At 41.9% G+C, this 22,718-nt stretch overlaps 2 protein-coding genes across 2 annotated transcripts; both read right to left on the bottom strand.

The window, feature by feature from the left end:
• Window positions 1-9,960: 9,960 nt before the first annotated feature.
• Window positions 9,961-10,914, bottom strand: LOC144367226 (olfactory receptor 2A12-like). The gene has a single exon (XM_078022834.1). The coding sequence runs from the start codon at window positions 10,912-10,914 to the stop codon at window positions 9,961-9,963; it is 954 nt and encodes a 317-aa protein (XP_077878960.1).
• An 8,622-nt stretch (window positions 10,915-19,536) lies between these two features.
• Window positions 19,537-20,496, bottom strand: LOC101974082 (olfactory receptor 6S1). Its single transcript, XM_005342763.2, has one exon. The coding sequence runs from the start codon at window positions 20,494-20,496 to the stop codon at window positions 19,537-19,539; it is 960 nt and encodes a 319-aa protein (XP_005342820.1).
• Window positions 20,497-22,718: the final 2,222 nt, after the last annotated feature.

Genomic DNA, 22,718 nt, shown 5'->3' with positions numbered 1-22,718 from the left:
GGATTGGGCACTTTCACCTGAGGGCTCACCTGCTTACGTGTTTTTTTTGTGTGTGTGTGTCAATTTTATTGAGGTACAATTAACATATTTAACATACAATTAACATACAGTAAGATTTGCCATTTTTTTTTTGTGTGTGTGTGTGTGTATGTGGTGCTGGGGATTGAACCGAGGGCCTTGTGCATGCGAGGCAAGCACTCTACCAACTGAGCTGTATCCCCAGCCCTATCCTGCTTATGTTTATGACAAGGTCAGTGGCGCCTATGTGCCACAGACAGCAGCACCCTTGGGCTTGAAGGGAGGGCTACAGGTGCCCCAGACCCACTTTGCCCAGTGAGGGTGGTATCATTTGTTCATGTGGCACTGCCTGTGGGTTCAGCACCTTAGGATTATGGTGAAAGTCAGGGTTCATCCTGGGTTGAGGCTGAGCTTGTGGGCACAGTTGGAGATGGAACAAGAAAGAGAACGACTTCAAGTTGGTGATGACAAAGAAGAGAAATGAAGAGTCAGTTAGTAAGCGAAGCCAAGGATAGAAATCCAAAGCAAAAACTAAAGGCAGATCTAACCAGGTTACCTGAGCTACCTGGATTGACAGGAAGTGATACTTAGGGGTCTGGTGTCTTCAATCAGTAATTTAAGGCATTGTCTGGCTTGGAGTGAAAGCAGAGCCAAAGGTGTGGCCGCTGGAACAGTGAGGAGCTGGGCATAATGAAGTGGGGAGGGATCAGTCCCTGCAGGGCTCCTGGCTGTGAGAAGACCTGCAGGACTTTAGAGTCATTTGCAAATGAGAGGGAGCATCCCGGGGCACAGGGGTCATCTTAATCTGGAAAGACAGCTTCTTGTATTTAGGAGCAAGATTCTCCAAGGAAGAGGTTTTCAAAAGGGAGTGTGGGAGGACACCCAGGACTAAGCAGGGTAGAGCAAGGACTTCCTCAGGCTCCTCAGCCACTCCTGAGAAAGAAGGAAACCTAGAGTTCAGCTTTCCATTGGACGGGGTGGGCGCAATGGGGTCAGGCATGCAGCCATGCCCTCTGCCCAGCAGTGGCCTTGCCTGGAGCGCCCTCCTGGCTGTGCAAGGCCACTCAGGCGCAGCAGCTGTCACTCCGCCCCACACCTCCCTCCCCCTTCAGTGGCTTGTGCAAGTGCTGGCTCACGGAGTCCTGTCTTTGGTGGGAGATGGTTTAATGGACCTGAAGTTCGGCGCAATTTATTCCTCAGTTACTTTTCCAAAGATCACTGGACCATTGTACAGTGTTATATGAGTAATAATATGTGTTTTAAAATTATTATTTATTTTGATTCTCAGTTGTTGAATAAATAAATGTATCAACTTTTTAAGGTGTCATTTCAGATACCTGAAGTATTTCTGTCATAGGTACAACATAGACAGGAGTTAGAATAAAGCTCACCCCATGCTGAAAATAATTCCTGTGGCCTTACTAATGCCTAAAGGATGCTTCAGTTCTCTGACTGTGATATAACAAACTGAATCACGTGGGTACATTACCTATTGTGCACATAGAATGGAAAGAATGCATTTATTATATAAATACCATTATTTTGATTAAGGTGTCAACATGACCAACTATTTAATGATGGGTGTAGAAAAGGAAACTTGACATTCAATTTCCTGATGAATAGAGAAACTATTCCATTTTCATGAAAATCACCTCTATTTCCCATTTACTTCTTAACCACCAAGTGACTGATAAACCCAGCCTAATTCCATTTTAAGATTGGGAGCCATCTCCTCACAAATTCATGAAAAGTTCATTTCTGTTTTACTATAAATTCATGAGATTTCTCAACTTGTTTGGAATGCCTGCCCATGCCTTGAACTCATCCATGCCTGGGGCTCCCTGACCAGAGAACCACCCTCTCTAAAACCTTAGTGGTACCTCATAAATCCTGGCTCCCCCTGACCAGATAACAACCCTCTCTGAAATCTCAGCAGCACCTCATAAATTCTGATGTTGATATCCGAATTTATTCCCTACCTTGAAATGTTAAGCCATGCAGATCATTGTATTATGCTTGTCAAAATCCTGTTAGCTATAAGTTCTCAAGACACTTCCCTTTGCAACTTTTTGTGCTATAAAACTTTTCTGGAGATCTGGGGTGCTGATCTCTAGCGCAGAGTTGGGAAAATCAGTCCTGGCCAGCTTTCTTTGTGTACACAATATAAGCTTGCTTAATTTGATTTAAAATTGGAATCAGTGGTCTTTTCTTTGTGGAGTGGTTCAACAGTGAAAAAGAGTTTATGATTAAAATAGAGGAAAATGACTGCCTGATCTTAGAGTTTAAATGGCATATGAATCCACATTCTTTCCTGGGTTTGTAATCTTTCATCCTCTTCATATGTTTGCTGTTGTTTTAACCAAAAATCTATTTATAACCTTTCTTTCCCATCTCTAAATCTGTGTGATGCCTCAAAGAATAGCTCCAAATCTGTATCTCTCTCTCTCTCTCTCTCTCTCTCTCTCTCTCTCTCTCTCTCTCTCTCTCTCTCTCTTTCCCAGGAATCAAACTCAGGGACACTCTAGGGCTGACCCACGTTCTCAGGGAATGGCCACTTCACAGACCACAAGTTCAATAGTCATCACTGCTCAGCTGCTGCAGATGCACAAAGAGCAAGTGAGGGTCCAGGGTGTAGTGGTTTCTGTGGTCTGGCACAACCCAAAAACATCTGGTCAGAATGCCATGGGTCCAGTGCCCTCCACAGCTGCCCAGCTCTGTTCTGGGCTCTGAGCCAAAGTGCAGTCATTCCATGATCTCAGTTCACACCAACTGTGCCGCAATCACCCTGGCTTAAAAACTTTTGCATTCTCATTGGTTTTGTAGTCAAGACTTTAGATTAAAGAAGAATATGGCTTCTTTTTTCTATGAGATAATTATTATTCTGAATTTTGGAATAACCTTCCCTTTGCTTAGTTTTGCTGATTTCACTATCTATGAGTGCCCAAGCAGAATATATTATATATATAATAATTATATATATATATAATTCCCCACTTTAGAAAGTCTTATAAATAAATTTACATTTTCTTACCCTTTTTAATTACAGTTCTGTTTTTGATAGTTACTCATGTGTAGAAGTGAAACTAATTTCTTTTTTTCACTGGTGTACACAATTTCATTTTAATACTATAATTTTTTTCCTCCATTCTAAGAAGAGGGTAATCTGGATAATATTGTAGTTCTATTTTCTCTTTAATTTTTGAGGAAACTCCATGTTGTTTTCCATTGGAATGGAGAAGCTAGTAAAGGACTAGCATAAAGACAAAGCAACAAAACAGAAATATATCAACTTTTATATGTCCAAAGTATTATGATGATGATGATGATGATGATGATGATGATGATGATGATGTACTGGGGATAGATTCCAGGGGTGCTTCACCACTGAGCTATACCCCAGTCCTTTTTACTATGTAGCTTTTTTTGGCTATTATTTCATAAAATAATAAGTTTAGTTGAAAATGAGAGAAATTAGAAACCTGTGTACTACTTGTAGAATGTAAAATTTTGAAGCCCTTATGGAAAACAGTTTAGGGGTTGCTGAGAAAAATAAAAATTTAAAATACACCCTATGATCCAGCAATTTCACTCTGGATTGTTTCTGGATCATGGCTTCAACCAACTTTACACTTGATATATTTTAGAGATTGCATTTGTAAGGAACGCATATAGACTTTTCTCTTATTATTCCCTAAACTAAAGTAGCATTTACATTGTATTAAGTATTATAAATAATCTAGAGTTGATGTGTGTAGTGTCTGCAGGATATGTGTAAGTTATATGCAAATGCTATACTTTTTTTTTTTTTGGTAAAGGTCTTGAGAATCAGTAAATTTTGGTGTCTTTGAGGCAAAAGTCAATCCTCTGCGAATACCAAGGTTAAAAGTAAAAAAGAAAAAAAAGTCATCCAACTTATGAAATACATATACCCTTAAATCTTACTAGAGAAAAATATCTTTTGAAGTAATTAATAAAAAAATTTTAAAAGATGTGTAGGCATTCTCATTTTTGTTTTATTGTCCGTTTAAGAAAAATGCTACCTGTGAGGGAAAAAGAATGTGATTCAACTTTAAATTGAAAGAGACTCTTCTCAATTACATATTCATTAGCTCCATATGTGAAATAGTTTAGATGCCTAAATACTTATAGAAGTTTTATATACTTTCTTTTTAGGAAGATATATTAGTTACAACATTTGCAATTTTGATGTTTCAAGGAGCCAGATGCCAATTATTCTGACATTGCTGAAATTGGAGGCAGACTTCAGAGATAATTCCAAAATCAGCAACTGGGTTTTTCCATCTTTCATCAAAAAACCACTCTGCATCACTTTCATACTGGATGGACCAGGTGATACAGCCTACAGGACACTGCTCAGGTAAACACAAACAAGATAGCTAGAGCAGTGAGGACCCGGAGCACACTGGATACCATCATTTTCATCTGTTACTAAGTGCAAAGGAAGTGTTCTGTGCTGAATTTTGTAAGCTCATAAAAGAAGAGAAATATGCAATTTAACCAAGTAGACAACTTTTCAGACTTTTATTACCACTCTCGGCAATTGAAACTCCTCTTTTTAGGCCAGGTAGTACACTGAGAGTAATTTGGGGTTCCGTCCATATTTTAGGTACATGCAAAGCCCTGGGAACATGACATCCACAGCTATCTTAGTGTTACCTGGATCCAGAGCCCTTCAGCTGCTTCACAGTAAAAGACCTCTGGTTTCTTCCAAAGACATTCAATGCTGAAACACTCCAAGCATCTGGATTTATTCTTCAGTTAGGAGCTTCATTGGGTTTTCACATGTGATGTCACCAGAGAACAAAGGAAACAGGTTGTGTGTCTAGTTTATGATGCCTCCTGCAGCAGGTATCTCAGTGCTGCAGAAACATGGACATGAATGCTGGGCCCAAACTCCAATCTAGTGGGTTCCTTTTGCAGTGGCTGCATCTGGACATCTGTTGAGAGCTGTGCTGCCACCTTGTTGATCGTAAATGACACCATGTTACATATGCAAGTGCACACTGACATCATGACATCATGTCCTGCTCTTGTGGTCCATGCTTCAGCCAGGAGAAGCCCCAAGGAAATGGTGCTAAAAGGACAATTTGTCTGACTGCTGCATGTATCATTGTTGAAATTGATGCTTCCATGGAATTTTAATTCTTCTTTCTAGACCAGGCACTGTGCATATAATAATTTAGAGGTTCTATCCATTCTAGGTAAGTATGAAGCCCCAAGGACCTAATGTCACCACTTAAAGACAGCCCACATCCAAGGGATGACTGTGGCAGTTTTAAGGGTGTGAAAACCTGGGTGTGGAACCAGAGGCCTGAATAAAATCACACTTAAACTGAATGTTCTTGGAAGGCTGAGGCAGGAGAATTGCAAGTTCAAAGCCAGCCTCAGCAAAAGTGAGGTGCTAAGCAACTCAGTGAGACACTGTCTCTAAATGAAATTCAAAACAGGGCTGGGGATGGGGCTCAGTGGTTGAGTGCCACTGAGCTCAATTCTTTATACCCACTCTCCCCCAACAACCCCTTCCAAAACAAAAAACAAAACTGAATGTCAGACTGGCTGTGGACAATATGTGGATGTGGAAAATGCAAACAATTTTTCAAATAACTCTGTTCCTGGAACCACAGCAAATTTAAACAAGGCCAAAAAAGTATAATTGTGGGAAGATATGGAGGGAAGCCAGCTTCTTTAAGTACCATATGTGGGAAACTTTCTGCATTAATTAATGATTACATGGTTTTCCCAGAAATCTATTTTTTTAATACCAGGTATTGAACTCAGGGGCACTCTACCACTGAGCCACATCCCAGCCCTATTTTGTATTTTATTTTTAGAGATAGTGTCTCACTGGAGTTGCTTAGTGCCTTGCCATTGGTGAGTCTGGCTTTGAACTTGTGATCCTCCTTCCTTACCCTCCCGAGCTGCTGGAATTACAGGTGTGCACTACCACATATAGCTTTCCAGAAACCTTAATGAGATCATAATAGGAAAGAAATTTCTTAGTTTTGGGCTCAACATTCTCACATATATAAATAAAAGAGAATTTTCAAAGTTTAAACACAGGTTTAATCATTTCACAGTATGTTCATATATAAAAGCATCAAGTTGTGTACAGTAAATTTCTACAATTTCACTTGTCAAATGTGATGTTCAAGCTGGGGAAAGATGAATTCTGAAACATTTTATTAAAAACAAAAATATTTTATTGAAAATAAAAGGAAGGAAGAGATACACGATTTCTTGTGACTAAACATAGTTACTCTTTGGGAAGAAGATGATGACTTCTAATTTGTAGTGCAATGCTGTCAGAGAGACTTCTTTCTTGTTTGCTTCTAAGTATTAAGACATATCAAATTCTTACTTGATTAGAACCCACAACAAAGAACTGATTAAGTTCATATATTTTACACACACACACACACACACACACACACACACACACACACAATACATCTGTCCTCTTTCTATGCTAGAGAGAAAAAACAATTAATGGGCTTTTAACTTTCTTAATGTAATTAATAAATAAACAAATTTACTTGATTATTCAGCTCATCTCAACTGGTCAAATTGATTCTGTTTAAAGTTGCAGGTATCCCATTTAGACCCCTAAAAAGTCATTTTCGTTTATGTGTTGGGAATGACGAGTCAAAATCAAGAAGCACCTTCTGCTGTGATCTCATTAAGATTCTGGGAGCACTGAGAGCATCCTTGAACCTGAAGTCACCCAGGGAACTGACTTCTCCCTGTGCCACCCTCCAATAAACACACCTTTCCCTCTACCCACTTCTTGTCTGTTTTCCAGGAACAGATTGATTTGCAAAATCATTTCAATTTTCACACACTCATCTTATCAGTAACCAATCTCAGGTTTACTTTTCATGTAGCTTCAGGGTCTGGTTTAATCAAAACTGAAGAGTGAACTAATTAAGTCTTTGTGGGATAAAGTGCAAAATTTAGTCAAATTCAGGTAGTTTTGCAAAGTTTTTTTTTTAACATAAATTATCATGCAAGTATTAAATGAATGTATTTTGTGTTTCTTATGTGAAACTAGAAAACTAATGAGCAGGGTGAATAACTGAGAAATAGGTGAATCCATGCCCTTGGGATTTTTCATTTAGAAGTAGCTAAACATTTAATTCTATTGAATTTAAGATGAAACATGGGAATCTATAATTATGGGCTGTCTTAAAATGTGATCTTTCAGTCAGAGTTATTATTAATTTATATTAAACCAAGTCTATGAGTTCACAGTTAATTTGGTGCTTTGTGAAATTCATTTCACCTAACACATAATTATATCAAACAGAAAATCAAACAGAAATACCACAATGTTTTCACTGTGAGTTTGTTGACTCTACATTTGTGTGTGTGTGTGTGTGTGTGTGTGTGTGTGTGTGTGTGTGTGTGGTGCTGGGGATTAGAACCCAGGGCCTTGTGCATACAAGGCAAGCACTCTACCAACTGAGTTATATCCCCAGCCCAACTCTAGGTTTATTTACCCCCTACCACATTCTCATACAACATTTCTGCTTTTTTTTCTTTGCATAATGTAAGTAATTGGGAAACTTTATTAAAACCATAAAATGATCAGTTTGCAATGCATTAAGAGTAATGCAGTTATTAAATTCAAGATGAAAAAAACAGACAGTAATGCTTACTAACTTTGGTTTGAGTCAGGATTTTATTCAGGCCTCTGATTTTATACACAGTGTTTTTCCTCAGGATTGTTCACTGGCTAGGCAAGGCACTTGAGAGCAAGAAGAGATGTCATGTTCAACTGTGTCAGTAAGAGGGCAAGGCTCTGGGTCACCACAAAAACATTGTTGCTTTCAACAAAAGCCATACACATACAGCTACTGTAAAATGAAAGCATACAATTGGGGACACACAAAACCATGTTGCAATGGTGGCATAGATGTATCAATTAAGCACCTACTATCTCATTCCATCTTAATATTTGCTTTTTTTTCTCTTGTGGCATTGCACATAAAAATATATTAAAATTTATGGCAGAGGAACAAGTCCAAATTCTTGGATATTTTAGTATTAAATGTCTTCACAAGAAATCTATGTCCATCTGAATAGGGATGTGTGTGGGCTCTCTCTCATTCAGCGAGGAGATCCACGGAACAGGGTAGAGGAGAGTGTGGCTGCAGAGTCGTTAATCAAGACCTTTGCAGACCAATCAGGGAGCAGGTCTGATTTTATTGTGCAGTTACCATGTATATATACTCAGGCAGCAGCTAAGCAGATCTCAGGCAGCCACCAATGCAATATCTAGCCAACTGTCCTTGTAGTGACCAGTGGAGGAGCCGGCTGTGGAGCAAGCACAGCGACTGCAACAGGAGGCCAAACACCCAGGGCTGTGCCTTCCCTTTGCCACTAACTGGCCTAGCTTGGGGAAGTAGCCTGCCACTCAGAAGCCCTCAACAGTCGCCACTTACGCAGTAGTACTCTATGCACTTGTCCCCACAGGGATGAACTGTTATGATCAGCTAGTTATCTCCAGGGTACAGATGTGCATGGGTTAACTAGACACTTTTTAAGTTCTTTGGATCCTACATTTAGTCACCTTATATTTAGAGCCTCATTTTTTTTTTTTAGTACACTACCTGGCCCCAGAAAACAACATCCACTTCAACAGGAACATCAGCTCCCAACAGTGGTCAGTAAATTCCATCTAAAATGATGTCTATGTAAGCTAGGTGTGTAGCACAGGCCTGTAATCCCAGCAGCTGGGGAGATTGAGGGAGGAAGAACTGAAATTCTAGAGCAGCCCTAGCAATTAGCAAGGCCTTAAGCAACTTAGCAAGACCCTGTCTCAAAATAAAGATAAATAAGTAAATAAATAAACAGGGCTGGGGATCTGGCTCAGTGCCCCTGGGTTCAATCCCCAGTACCAAAATAAATCAATAAATAGGATGTCTATTTAGTGGAAGTACAATCACAATTTCAGTATGAAATTGTTCTCACTAGCAGATGGAAGATGGCAGAGGATCTAGACTGCATGGTGTTCTAAATCAGTGTTATTGGGTCTAAGGGGATAATGTTCATCTACCTGTACAAAATTATAAGTTTACGTGGCATTTCCTGAGCTTTCAAGTAAGAAATCCATGCACAGAGAAGTTATTTGTAAAGAACATAGAACAACTAGTTGTTGTGATTTGGAATTAAATCTTCATTCTGCCTCTAAATTCAGCAATCTTAGTAACTAACAAATTAGTATGTAGCCCTTGGAAATTCCACACTTGTTATTATATTGTAGTCAATTTATTTAAGTATATAAAAAGTAAATTAATGGAATTACTGTTATTATTTATTCATGGGAGCTGTATTCGATAGGGAACAAACTGAATAGAGAATTTCTTTTCATTTTAAAGTTAAGGAAAGCATATAGTTTTCTAAAATTATTCAAAATGGGCAAAAATTTAGATAAATAAAAATTAACAGAATCTATGCTCCTTTAAAAATGATCATTAATAGCTTTAAATGTATTTCCATCTCTTGATGTTGAAAACAATATGGATTTCTCCATTTCCATTGCCATTCTTTTGCTTCTGAAAGAGCTGAGACTCACCTTCACATTGAGACCCCACCAGGCAGCTGCTGTGGGGAACAGGAATGAACACCTCAGCGGGACCTGAGGCTTCGGAAGACAGAGAAGACGGAATCAAATGCTATGCAAGGGTAGAGTCTGAGGGAGGTTCCCGGGTATGCCATCCGAACCAGCAGAGCGATGCTCCAAGACTCCAAGAAGACATGTGAATACCTACACGTGTCCATTTATAGAGGAGAAATTGAGCTGGAAGCACTAGGGAAGGTTTGCAAAAATGCAGTGGTGATCTTCACCTGCCAATCTGCCAGATTGGATTTCCATGATGTAATTTGGATGTGAGCATGCTGAGAAGGAAAGTGGGCATGTGGCTAGCGTCTAAAGAGCGCAGCCTGTGGCTTTCGCGCTCTCTCTATCACCCTCCCCAGGGCTCCCTGTACTTCCTTGTTCCTCAGGCTGTAAGTGAAAGGATTCAGCATGGGGTGGATAACTGCGTAGAACAAGGAGATGAGCTTGTCCCCCTCGGCTGAGTAAAGGGACTTGGGCCTCAGGTACCTGATCAGCCCCGTCCCGTAGTAAATGGTCACCACAGTCAGGTGGAAAGTGCAGGTGGAGAAGGCTCTTTTCCTGCCCTCCGCGGAGTCCATCCTCATCACAGCCAGCAGGATGCGAAGGTAGGAGAGCAGAATGAGGAGGAAGGGTACCATCACGGTTCCAGCGCCCCCTACCGCCATCATGGCTTCCTGCAGCGTCGTGTCTGCACAGAACAGGTGCAGAAGGATGGGCAGCTCACAGAAAATGTAGTCCACCACGTAGGGACCGCAGAGTGGGAGGATGAAGCAGGAGAGCGGCACCACCGAAGCGAAAAAACCCAGAGCCCAGGCGCCCAGCGCCAGCGCAACGCACGCGGGCCAGCTCAGGAGCAGCAGGTATAGCAGCGGGTGGCAGGTGGCCACGTAGCGGTCCAGAGCCATCACTGCCAGAAGGAAGCACTCCGTGCACTCGAGGAACAGGGTGAGGTAGGTCTGAGCAAGGCAGAAGGCGTAGGAGATGACCTTCCTGCTTATGAGGAAGTTGAAGAGCATCTTGGGCACCACCAGCGTGCTGAAGAGGACGTTCAGCAAAGCCAGATGACAAAGGAAGAAGTACATGGGCGACTGAAGAGAGACATCGAGGACCACTAAGGTGACAACCGCCGTGTTCCCGAAGCAGCACGTCAGGTAGACCAGAGAGAGCAGGAGGAACAGGGGGAGCTCGGCCTGGGGGTGATTGGAGAAGCCCACAAGCACCAACTCAGAGACGATGCTGGCGTTCTCCAGTCTCATGGCCGCCACTGACCAGGGAGGAGAAAGCAGCATCTGAGGAAGGAACCTTGGGGTCGAGCCAGTCCCCCTGCACTCGGCTCCACTGCCAAAGTCAGTGCGTTTTAAACAGAAGTGGCAACCGTTTGTGAAATCTCCTTGGACAGCAGAACACTCGAGAACAGCACTCTCATCCCGTGGCCTGCCTTCTGGTAAAGCGGAACTTTACTTAGGTATTTATTTTAATCACATATATGACGCAAGGCAGATCTTTAGGTTTCAAGCTGAGCACTTCAGCCACCTCTACTCACTATTTTCCATGTATCCAGTGCACCCCTATATTTGGCCAATCAAATGTTTTAGGTTCAATAAAATAAGATGACTTGTCCAACATCACACATTGAAAATTTGAAGGCTGAAAATAATTCCATTCTCCTCTAACTACAGTAAAAACAGAAATGACAGAATAGTTTTCCCTTATCATGACAAAAGGTTTGTTTTTTCTTCCTGATCCCTAAGGAAAATAAATTATCATCTCATATTTGTGGAACACTACAGCTAATTGGTCTATTTCAACCATCTTAGTGTTAGTAAAAATAATATAGTTAATTATGTAAACAATGGAGCTTTTGAATTTCTAGGAATTTCTAGTCATGATCTCTGAGTACATAATACTGTCATTTCAAACCCAGGCCTCTTTATTACTCTAAGCAATGTGGGATTGGCTCTACCGAACTGTGTTTCTCAAATGTGCCCACATCTGCAGCAATACACTTCCTATAATCTTTAAGAAAACATGAATTTCATGTTCCTGCTTGTGCTGAAACAGAAGCTGTGGACTGGTCACATAAAGTGCAGATCGTCTTCTAAGACACACATATGCCAATATCCGCTGCTGCTACCATGCAGCATAGTACCAAAGGGAAACAAACAGAGCTTCTGAGATATTTTTTTCCCAACTAGTGCTGGGGATCAAAGCCATAACCTCATTCCTGCTAGGCAAGTGGCAAGTACGCTACCACTGAGTACGTTCCCAGTCCTGTTCCTGAGATTCTTTTTTTTTTTTTTTTGTACTGTGGATTTTGAGACAGGGTCTCCCTAAGTTGCTTAGGACCTCACTAAGTTGCTGAGGCTGGCCTTGAACTTGTGATCCTCTTGCCTCAGCCTCCTGGGTTGCTGAGATTACAAGTTTGTGTCACTCTGCCCAGCTCTGAGAATATTTTGAATTACAGCAGTGCAGAAATCATAAAACATGGAGCCCAAGATTCACATAAACTCAGACGTCACTCTTTTCTCCACTGAGTTCTATTTCTACTATTTTTCTCTTTGTCCTGCTTAAAATCCCCCCCTTTGTCACTTCCCTGTTTGATTCTTTATGAAGGATATTTCTAGATTTGTCCACCTACTCTCTTCTCAGTGTTTTTCCATTTTGCACAGCCTGCATCAATCAATGAGTAGGACTACTTGACACCAAGCCACACAGTGGGGGAGGATAAAAGGGAAACAGAGGCCCAGATGAAGCCAGAGAGGGAGAGCTGGAACTGGAGGATACCCACTGGGAGGGAGGAGCTTGGGGAGAGGAGTCTCCATACTTGCCTGCTTTTAGATGTTAGGCAGCATGTTCATTCATAGTTGGTACTGGTACTTTGTAAATGAATTGTCCTGAAAAGGATCACATTTTCAGATCTTCACCTATTAAAGAGGTGGCATGAGGAGCACAGCTTTGTCAGCCACTGGGGCTCCTCACAGTTAAACTTAGCTAGAAATTGTGTCTTCTTCACAAGGTGCTTCTCAGCACTGTGGAACTCAGGTTGCAAAGAATGAGAGGACCATTGTAATAATCTGCAAAGCCCATTTCACATCTAAGCTTATTCACATCCTCTTATTCCCTTCCTTACTCCCCCCCCCAAAAAATTTATATTGCATTCACTGCAAGGAAATGAAAATGAAGTGAGGGAAAGATGCTTTCTAGGCATTATAAATTGGAATAGAGACTTCAGTGAGTTAAGTGAAATATATTAACAGCCGAAGTTTTAGCTGAATCCCAATGGGAACCAGTTAACTTTATGTAAAAAATAAAAACTAATTAATTATTGTGCCTCTTACTTTTGATGCAGACAGCTCATTAATGCAACTTTAATTTCCTACTGATGGTTCCAGGTGTTGACTCTGTTACTTCTCTGAGAGGAACACCTTAATTTGGAATTTTAAATTCAAAAAATTTAAAACTAATATGTTAATGACATATTTTAAGACATACAAATTTTCTGAACAGAAATTTTGCAAAATCCTAGGTAAATTCAATTACGTTATAAATATAAGTAATACAATTAACAAAGAAATGTTATGTTACTGAAGTGTGGATAACTCTTTTGTGGTCAGACATATGCTATTCTCCAAAGCAAGAACACTGGCAAGGGCTGGGGTTGTGGCTCAGTGGGAGAGCACTTGCCTAGCATGTGTGAGGCACTGGGTTTGATCCTCAGCACCACAAAAAAAAAAAATAAAGATATTGTGACCACCTATGACTAAAATATATATACATATATTTTTAAAAAAGAACACTGGCAAGATAAAGCTCCTGGGTGGGCTTCCATAACAACCCTTTAACAAACTTGAATCATAGGCAGAAAAATTGACTTAATTCCGTATAAATTAATAAAAATAACTGTTTGTTTTTTGTTGATACTATTGCCCATTCCCTTTAAAAGTTGAGTTTTTGAGCATCAAATCATCTCCAGACAAAATTAGAGGGAACAAGGGCAAATTTCCAATTATATACAAGATGCTCATGAAACTTATAACTGAAGGGGCAAAGACACCTCACCTGTCCATGTGTTCATCACAACACATTACCATGCAGTGATAAGCACTATGACTTATAGCAGGGTAAAATAAAGAATAGCCAAAGTACCAGCCTTGATCAAAGTCGAGCAAAGACTTCATAATGTTGCGACAGGTGAGAGGATACCTGGGGAAATGGAGGATGCCGTAGGTGAGGAAGGATTACTGGAGGGCAGAGTGGAGAGTTCACTGCCCCCCCACATCCATGAGCTCGCTCTTCTGGGGCTGGGATGATGGAAGAAAGAGGTGCAGGGCACACTGGATAATGGCTGAGCTGAAGCAGCAGGTAGGTGTGTCTCAGATGCTCCTAAGGGACTTGGGGAGTTCAGATTCTGTTTTAAGTGAACCCTCGACCGACCGTGTCCTCTGTGTGTGTGTGTGTGTGTGTGTGTGTGTGTGTGGCATGAGTCTTCCCTTCCTGAAAACCTGAGTGCTTCCTTTTTCTGCATAATATCAACTCAGCAAACTACCACACTCAACAGGAGGCAATGTGACTGCAAACTATCACTGTGACCACCTTATAGAGAGTGCTGTCCCCATACTTTGATAATCTACGATGTGCAGGTCTGTAGTGTCCCTGTGACCATCAAAGTGCTTTTTAATCTTTAGTCATCTTAAAGTAATTCATATACAAACACAATCTCACCATGTGACTGTGAGCGTAGATGATGGGAACACAACACAGCCACCCTCTCCCAGCTGTAGTGACAGATCCTTAACTTGCTCCCTGTGGTGCTGAGGGTCTTGTACTTTGAAGTCCACTCCAAAGATCTTGTCACTTAGCCTCATCCCTGGAGGATGTCTGGCCTCAGCCAAGTGTCCTCCAGTGAGTCTTTCGTGGTTTCATGGCATAGGCTGAAGGTGAAGGGATTTGGGAGAGGTGCCATGACCCTGGAGCTTCCTGTCCATGACAGGCTGCTCATCTGAGATGGGATGACTCAGGCAAAGCTGGGGGTCCCACAGCCACAGAGACCACTGAGCAGAGAGAGGTGCTACTGCCATGGGCTGCACTGGGCCTCAGCCCGAGGGCCCCTGCAGAATGGTGGAGATGGTGTGGACCTAGGAACCTCTGTGAATGCCAGGACCTGCTCAGAGGGACAAGGGGCTGAGGAAGCCCAGGGGCTCATGGCACCAGTGTCTACACAAGTCCAGGGGAGGAGCGATGCTTCCACAGAGAGTGATCTGTCAACTTGGACCACAGAGCAGCAGCCCTACCTTGAAGATGATAAATGGAAGGGTGAGGAGAGAGCCACCCACCCCAGAGGGGACGGGGAGGTGGATAGAAGGAACTGGTCTTCTTTGCAGGGTATTGAAAGGGGCTGCAAATGGCCACACAGTGGTCATGGGATGCGACAGCCAAGGGAATAACTCAGAGCCTCCAGAAAGAAAGTAAACAGGACTGGGTGAATCACCCAGCAAATGAGGCTCTTTTCTGCTGGAAGAAAGCCTGCTAACCTCACAGAACAGCATGGGCTGTGGTTAATATTTCACTGAAGGTGAGAAATACTTGGAAGAGAGGAGCCTGCCCAGCAATTAGGACAGTGATGTCAAGCACTGCACCAAATAGGTCATTAAAAACATCCAGAAGAGGCCCCGGTCCCTAGTGCTGGGCACCCCCGTAAGAGTGAATTTCACAATGCTCAGTGCATTGTCATGATAAAAACATTCAAAAAACTTGGGATAGAAGGAAATTTCCTCAACTTGTAATAAGGGACATATATGAAAATCCACAGTCAGCATAATACTCAATGGTGCAAGACAGAAACCTCTTCCATTGGGATCAGGAGCAAGACATGTGTGGTTGTTTTCACCACAAGCTAAAATTAGAAACTCTTATTTTCCAAAAAGAACATTTTATTTTTAATTGTACATATTTATGGGATACACTGTGATATTTCACTACATGTGTACAATGAGTAATAGATCAGGGTAATTAGCTTCTTATCCTTAAATGTTTATCCTTTCTTTGTATTGATAATCTTTGAACTATTCTCTTCTAGTTCATTTTAAAATACTTAATAAATAAGTTGTTATTTATTAAGTAGTAGAGAAGTAGTATAGAATGCTAGAACTTATTCCTTCTAACTATTTTGGTTTCCATTATCCTAGCCCCCACTTTCCTCCCTGCTCTACTGTTGGAATAACTTTAAGTTCACAGCTAGCAGCTACAAGCAGCTCAGAGTGCTAGGAAAACCTATGCTAGTAGTACAGACCTGCCAGGAACACCAGCAGGATGAGGCGCCCTGCTTTAGCCAGCTGTGAATCCACATCCTCAGCACTTGTGGTCAGCATTATCAAGCTACCAGACTACCAAGTCAGGAAACCGAGCGTCAAGCGCTTCAGGGCATGTAACCCCCCAACTCATAGCCCCCCTCCCGTAGGGTCAAAGACCCTTCCAGACTGCCTTCCATCACGACAGCAAGATTTAGTGCTTCCTCATAGTGCAGTTACATTAGGCATAAGATGATTGGCTTAGAGATGTTAAGGTGCTTATGTATGACTGGCAGGCACGCCCTACCTGAACCCTATAACAGCTGTATGCATTCCAAAAATAAACGAGATGGCCTGGAGGTCACCTGCCAGCTCTCACTGTTTCCCAGCATCTCTGTGTTGCGTTGACACAGAGTCTCTACCCCCCCCCCAATTGAGATAGCTGAGTAACCATTGACTACACCAGGAACCCAGGAACACATACACTCTACCCATCCTCTATGAACCCTACTCTGTTTTCTCTTTTAAGAAATCAACGTTTTCAGCTTTCACATGTACAACTATGAAACTCGTTAAAATCCTAGGGGAAATGCTTTATGACATTGGATTAGACAAGGATTTCTTGATATAAGATCAAAATAGCAGGCAATACAAGGAACAAAGGAAGTAAACTGTGTTTCACCAAATTAAAAACTGTGCATCAACAGACAAAATCAGCATGGTGAAAAGGCAACTCATGGAGTGGAAATAATTATTGCAAATCATATGTCTGGTAAGGAAGTCATATTAAGAAAATGTAAGGAACCTGCAAAGCTCAACAATAAAGAAAACAAGTCAACCTAAGAATACTTATCCAAGTCAACAATGGGCAAAAGACTTGAACAGACTTTCTCCCAAGAAGATATACAAATGGCCAATAGACACATCAAAACCTATTTCACATCACTCATTATTGAGGGAATGCAAATCCAAAGCTCAATGAGATACCACTACATATCCAAAAGGATGCCAGTTATTCAAAAGGTCCCCAAACTGTAAAATAACAAGTGTTCACAGGATGTGGATAAATTAAAGCTCCTGAGCATTGCTAGTGATGACAGTATGAGGGTCCTCAAAAATTAAATGTAAATATCTATCAATTTTAGAAGATTAAACATAGAATTACCTTATGGCATGTCATTTTAACTACTGGTATATACCTAAAAGAATTGAAATCAAACAGATATTTGTAAACCAATGGCTATAGAACCATTATTCCTTTTAACCAAATGGTAGAACGACTATGGGAATCTAAGTCCATTGGCAGAGAGCAGGATAGCAAAGGAGTGTGTGTGTGTACGTGTGTGTGTGTGTGTGTGTGTGAGAGAGAGAGAGAGAGAGAGAGAGAGAGAGAGAGAGAGAGAGAGAGAGAGAGAGAGATTAGTTAGCCTTGTAAAAGAAATGAAATTCTGATGTGTGCTGCAATAGCAATAAACCTGGAACTGTATGCTATTAACCTGACCTGGATGCAAGAGGACATGCATCTTTATAGGAGGAGCCTGGAGGAGCACAAATCCCCTGAGGCAGGTGGTGCAAGGGCTGAGGACTTTCTCTCCCAGGGGGCATGGAGTTCCATTTTGAGAGGATGCATGTCTCTGGACAAGGAATGTGGGGACAGCTGCCCACAGGTGAATGCACCTAAGGCCACTGGACTGTGCCCTGCAACAGGGAAAACACAGATTTTATGTAGTGTGAATTTTGCCCCAGTAAAGTTATCATGAATGGATCATGTATGGATCAGTTTTTGTATAAAAAAAGACATATATATATATATATATATATATATATAAATTTAGAACCTTCATGTGAGTCTATGTGCAAAAAATGTGGTAAGGTTATTGATAAACCATTTATTGTCTTGTGTTATTGTTTATCTCTCTTCCCCATGTTCTTTTCATATTTACCTAGGTTGTCTACAATGGCTCTCATTAACTCTGAGTAACCTTGCACTTAACAGGATAAAAATACATATTAAGTTTGAGAAATAATGACTGAATCTCTGAGCTCCATGCAGCCCCTGCCTTGCTTACGCTGTGGCCTCAGATCTCCCTTCTTATCTCCACCATGTAAGAAGTTAGAATAAGGTATTCTAGATATTTTTCATCTAGACAATTTTATTATCCTCTTGACAAATAGCTGAACTTATCTTCAATCTTGAAGAAGTTATATGGTGATCTTACTTTGGCTTTCTTTTGAGTTTTATTTGAAAGTTTCAGGAAAAAGGGAAAATTAAAAAAAAATTGTGAACTTTTTAACACATTTTTGAACACTTTCAAATTCTCCCCAGAACATTGTTACACCCACATGTGAGTAATACAAAAGTATGCATTTACAGAAGATATTTCACAAATGAATCTAACTTACAAGTACAAGAATTGTTTCAGATGCTGCAGGGCAAGCTGGCGCACACCTGTAATCCCAGCAGCTCAGAAGGCTGAGACAGAAGGATCGCACATTCAAAGCCAGCCTCAGCAACGACAATGCATTTAGCAACCCAGTGAGACCCTGTCTCTAAGTAAAATACAAAATAGGGCTGGGGATGTGGTCAGTGGTCAAGTGCCCCTGAGTTCAATCCCTAGTTCAAAAAAATAAAAAAAATAAAATAAAATAAATAAAAATAAAAAGAATTGTTTCAGTTGCATTAACAAATCAGAAACTATTTAAATTATATTATTTCATCTCTCCCATTTTCCTCAACTAATGGAGGCATACCAAGACAACCAGCAACAGAAATATAAGTAAAACAGCCACAGGAATGACCTATTCTGTAAATTCTGTATCATAGGCAATGAAGTTTACCAACCAATCGCAATAGGGGATGCAATACAATTTCAAGTAAAGGAAAGTAGTGTTTGATATGGGAGGTCCGGGACATGCAATTCCCCGGGAAACGTGGAGAGCCACCTTATCTTGGAACAGTGAGGGGGAGGGAGCTGCTGCCAGGAGCTGCCTGACTGCCATCATCCCCATCTGCAAGCTGGCCAGCTGCTCTAGAGAGGCTTTTCTTCGGAAGTTCATGCCCACTAACTTCATCACTAATCATATTCCCAGGTTTTTCTCATGACAACATAGCGGAATAAAACGGTGACTTCCAGATGTTGTACTGGGGGAACTCTATCTCCCTTCCGCTGGCCAGCCATGATTGAACTCTAGGAGAGTGCTCCAGATGTGCCCTAGAAGCTTGCTGGCAAGTGAGCAGATGCTGCTGGGAAGACCAGGAACACGAGGAAGATTATTAGGACTCACTCTTCCGATTAGAAGAGGAGTCAGACTTTCAAAATCCGAGAGGCGCAAGGCATCCGCAGTTCACAGCGAGGAACCAGTTAGATCCTTAAGAGAACCTACCTAAGGCAGATGCTGTAGCTTTGCGGTTTCTTTTGTCACAAGCTACAGCATGCCTGACAAATGCAGCACGTGTCTTATGTTTCATCTGTCAGCTTCTGTTGGAGAGTCTAATAGGCATTAAGAGATCATTAACCCCTCACACGGAAAATTAACTCTGTACTGACAAATGCTTTTGCAGCCCGTCCTGAGGGCACCTTCGTGGAAGTGTCACCTTTGGCACATGGTTGTCCCTAGTCTGCAAGGGCATTTCGCCAGGGCGTCTCTGAGCGAGCCTTTCACTTTCTCGTTGCGCAGACTGTATATGAAGGGGTTCAGCATGGGCGTCACGATGGTGTTCAGCACGGTGGCGAACTTGTTCACGTCCATCACGCCGCCCTTCCGCGGGCGCACGTAGATGAAGATGGAGCTGCCGTAGTACAGCGTTACCACCGTGATGTGCGAGGCGCAGGTGGAGAAGGCCTTGCGCCGGCCCTGCGCCGAGGGCATCCTGAGCACTGTGATGATGATGCAGGTGTAGGACACGCCGGTCAGGAGCAGGGAGCCCAGGAGCAGCACCGCCGAGGAGGCGAAGTCCGCCAGCTCGGCCAGAGAGGTGTCCGCGCAGACCAGCTTCAGCACTGGGGCGCTGTCGCAGAAGAAGTGGTTCACCACGTTGGGCCCGCAGAAGGGCAGGGGGGCCGTTAAAACTGATGGCGCCAGGATGGACAGAAAGGCGCCCACGTAAGATCCCAGGAGCAGCGCCGCGCACGTCTGTCTGTTCATGATGAGCGCGTACCGCAGTGGGTTGCAGATGGCTACGTACCGATCAAAGGACATGACCGCCAGGAGGAAGAACTCGGTGGACCCCAAGAGGAAGTAGAAGAAAGACTGCGTGAGGCAACCCACAAAGGAGATGGCTTTGGTGAGTGAGAAAGTGTTGCCCAACATCTCAGGCACCACAGTGGAGGTGATGGCCACCTCGAGGAAGGAGAGGTTGGCTACAAAGAAGTACATGGGTGAGTGCAGGCGACGGTCACAGCACACTAGAAGGATGATCAGGGTGTTGCCGACCAGAGATGTCAGGTACATGAGCAGGAACACAGAAAAAAGAAGAATGTTCACCGGTTTCTCATTCTGAAACCCAAGCAGGATGAACTCAGTGACCCTGGTCAGGTTGCTCCCATCCATGCAGCTTCCACTTCCACCTGTAGTGAAGGAAAGAGGGGTTCATTGCCCGTTCCTTGCATCTCGCCCTGGAGGCACCCATCCTACCTATATGGATTAGGCACCTTTTGTTTTTATGGAGGGAATCATAATGAAAGCAAATGATTATTTTCCAGTGTTCAAATAGGCCCTGAGATGAGCCAGGGAAGATAAGAGAGCTCAAAGCTGAGACGCCCTCCTAATAGGAATGAGTCTCAAGGACTTTATGACTACTTCTACCTCTCCTTAAGAAAGCTGTGAACCTCCTATGATGGGGGAATCCAGCGGCTCTCAAGACCTGTGGACAACTGCATGGACATATTGTAGTGCCCCTCACCCTCTCAGAGGCCAAGTATTCATTTACAGTGCTGACCGGCACAGCTGCAATCACGACCAACTCTACATTAGTGCATAGATACAAAGTGTCTTTTAAAGTTATTTTATTACCAATGAGAAAGAAAAATATTGAAAAAACACAACTATACACAATCACATAATAGGTTGATGACCCCTGAGCACCAACCAACACTGTCAAATTGGCCACTAAAATAGTTAAAGTCAGCCTTGTGCCAACTCCCCATGGAATCTGATATCAGTGTGCATAAAATGTTAATAGAACATTCAGAAGTAAGGTAAAAGATCGCAAAATACAACTTTTAAAAATAGCACTGTTGCTTATTCTTATCTTGGAATTCAGACAGATAAAGCAAATGTTCAGGAAGAGGGGTAGAGGAGTTGAACCTCTGGGATTTTGCTTTTCTTATGAGTAAGAACAAGAACCTAAGATTATGCAGTTGTTCAGAAATCATGGGCCAGAAGTACAGAGAAAACAGGAACCTGTTGCAGACAGTTTTGTATGTGTTAAGTTGTCACTTAGAAATATTTATGTTATATTATCAAGGTAATCAACTGAAGTTATCCACTCTTATGAGTAGAAGTTTGAAATGAGGCATGATTTCAAATCCCACATTGCAATACAAACAAAAAATTGATATTGACAGGCTTTGACAAAGCTGACTTTAGGAGAGTGGATATTTTTATTGCTACTTTTCCATAGAGTGATGGATGAGTGTGTTAGAGGCTAGTGGAAAATTTTATCACAAAGGCCTGTGCTGCAAACAAGATAAGCTTTTGTATCTAATTAGGCTTTAGGTTTGGATGCTTGTATGACACAAATATTTATTAGTTTGTTCTTTAATTCACTTTTATTATTACATATTTATAGCACACTGGAAAGCAAATAAATTTCATATAGGAATTTCTCTTCCTCATATCCTTTTTCATTTAGGGATATGAGGAAGAAAAAGGATTTGGTTTAAAATGGAGGTTTGTACTATAATACTTTATAATGACCTTTCCAAATACATTAACCTGAGTTCAATATATTTTAATTAATAAGCACTGAAGGTGTCAGTAAGGTGATGTGGTGAGAAAAATTGCAATCAGTTTCATTCCTGTGATCATGACAGAGAACATGTGAATGGCTGATGGAGAAGTGCAAAGCAACATTTGATTACAGGATGTCACTAGAAAGAGCTCCTCCTGTGGTCCCCATAGAGCTGGCTTAACTGTGAGCAATCAGTGATGTACAGCAGGGTCTGGCAGAGACTGAACACAGGTGGAGAGGTAATGGGGCTCCATCTACTCAATCAGAAAACTCTGCATGGGTTCAGATGGAAAAGAGCCGGAGAGTCACAGCCATAGAGAGAATATAAAGAGGAAATGGGAAAAAAGAACATCTACTCACCCGCTACAGTGTATCAGATGTTTGTGAGTGCTTGAGGGCATTGCTTCCAGTTCTCTTTACTTTTAAGCACATGACTTGGGTATGGTCCACAGTGGGAATGCTTCTAAAGGTTATTGTCTTTTTCAGACAGTCTCAAAATGTTAGAAAACAAATTTATGGATATTACAACTGTGTGTGTGTGTGTGTGTGTGTGTGTGTGTGTGTGTGTGTGTGTGCAAGTGCAGTTGCCTGGGGTGGTGTGTCTTCTTCACATCCCTCTGGAAAGAACTGATGTGAAGTCTGTGATCTTGTTCATCTTCAGGTCTTCAGGTTATTGGAACTGGAAAGCAGGAGGGAAGCCAAGGTTCGGCACGGTGGCTTCCCTAGAGGCAGGGCTTCAAGTGGAATGGTGGTCTCCAGAGATCAATTTATGCAACCAAAAAGAAAAAACTCTGTAATTAAAAGAAAAGTAAAAGTTTTC

Source organism: Ictidomys tridecemlineatus, chromosome 1 (assembly GCF_052094955.1).
Source record: "Ictidomys tridecemlineatus isolate mIctTri1 chromosome 1, mIctTri1.hap1, whole genome shotgun sequence".
Taxonomy (NCBI): domain Eukaryota; kingdom Metazoa; phylum Chordata; class Mammalia; order Rodentia; family Sciuridae; genus Ictidomys; species Ictidomys tridecemlineatus.
The sequence above is the reverse complement of the archived record's forward strand: the minus strand, read 5'-3'. Positions and strand labels throughout refer to the sequence as shown.

Coding starts and splice junctions, on each gene's coding strand:
- LOC144367226 (XM_078022834.1), bottom strand. CDS start 10,914: ATGAGACTGGAGAACGCCAGCATCGTCTCTGAGTTGGTGCTTGTGGGC.
- LOC101974082 (XM_005342763.2), bottom strand. CDS start 20,496: ATGGATGGGAGCAACCTGACCAGGGTCACTGAGTTCATCCTGCTTGGG.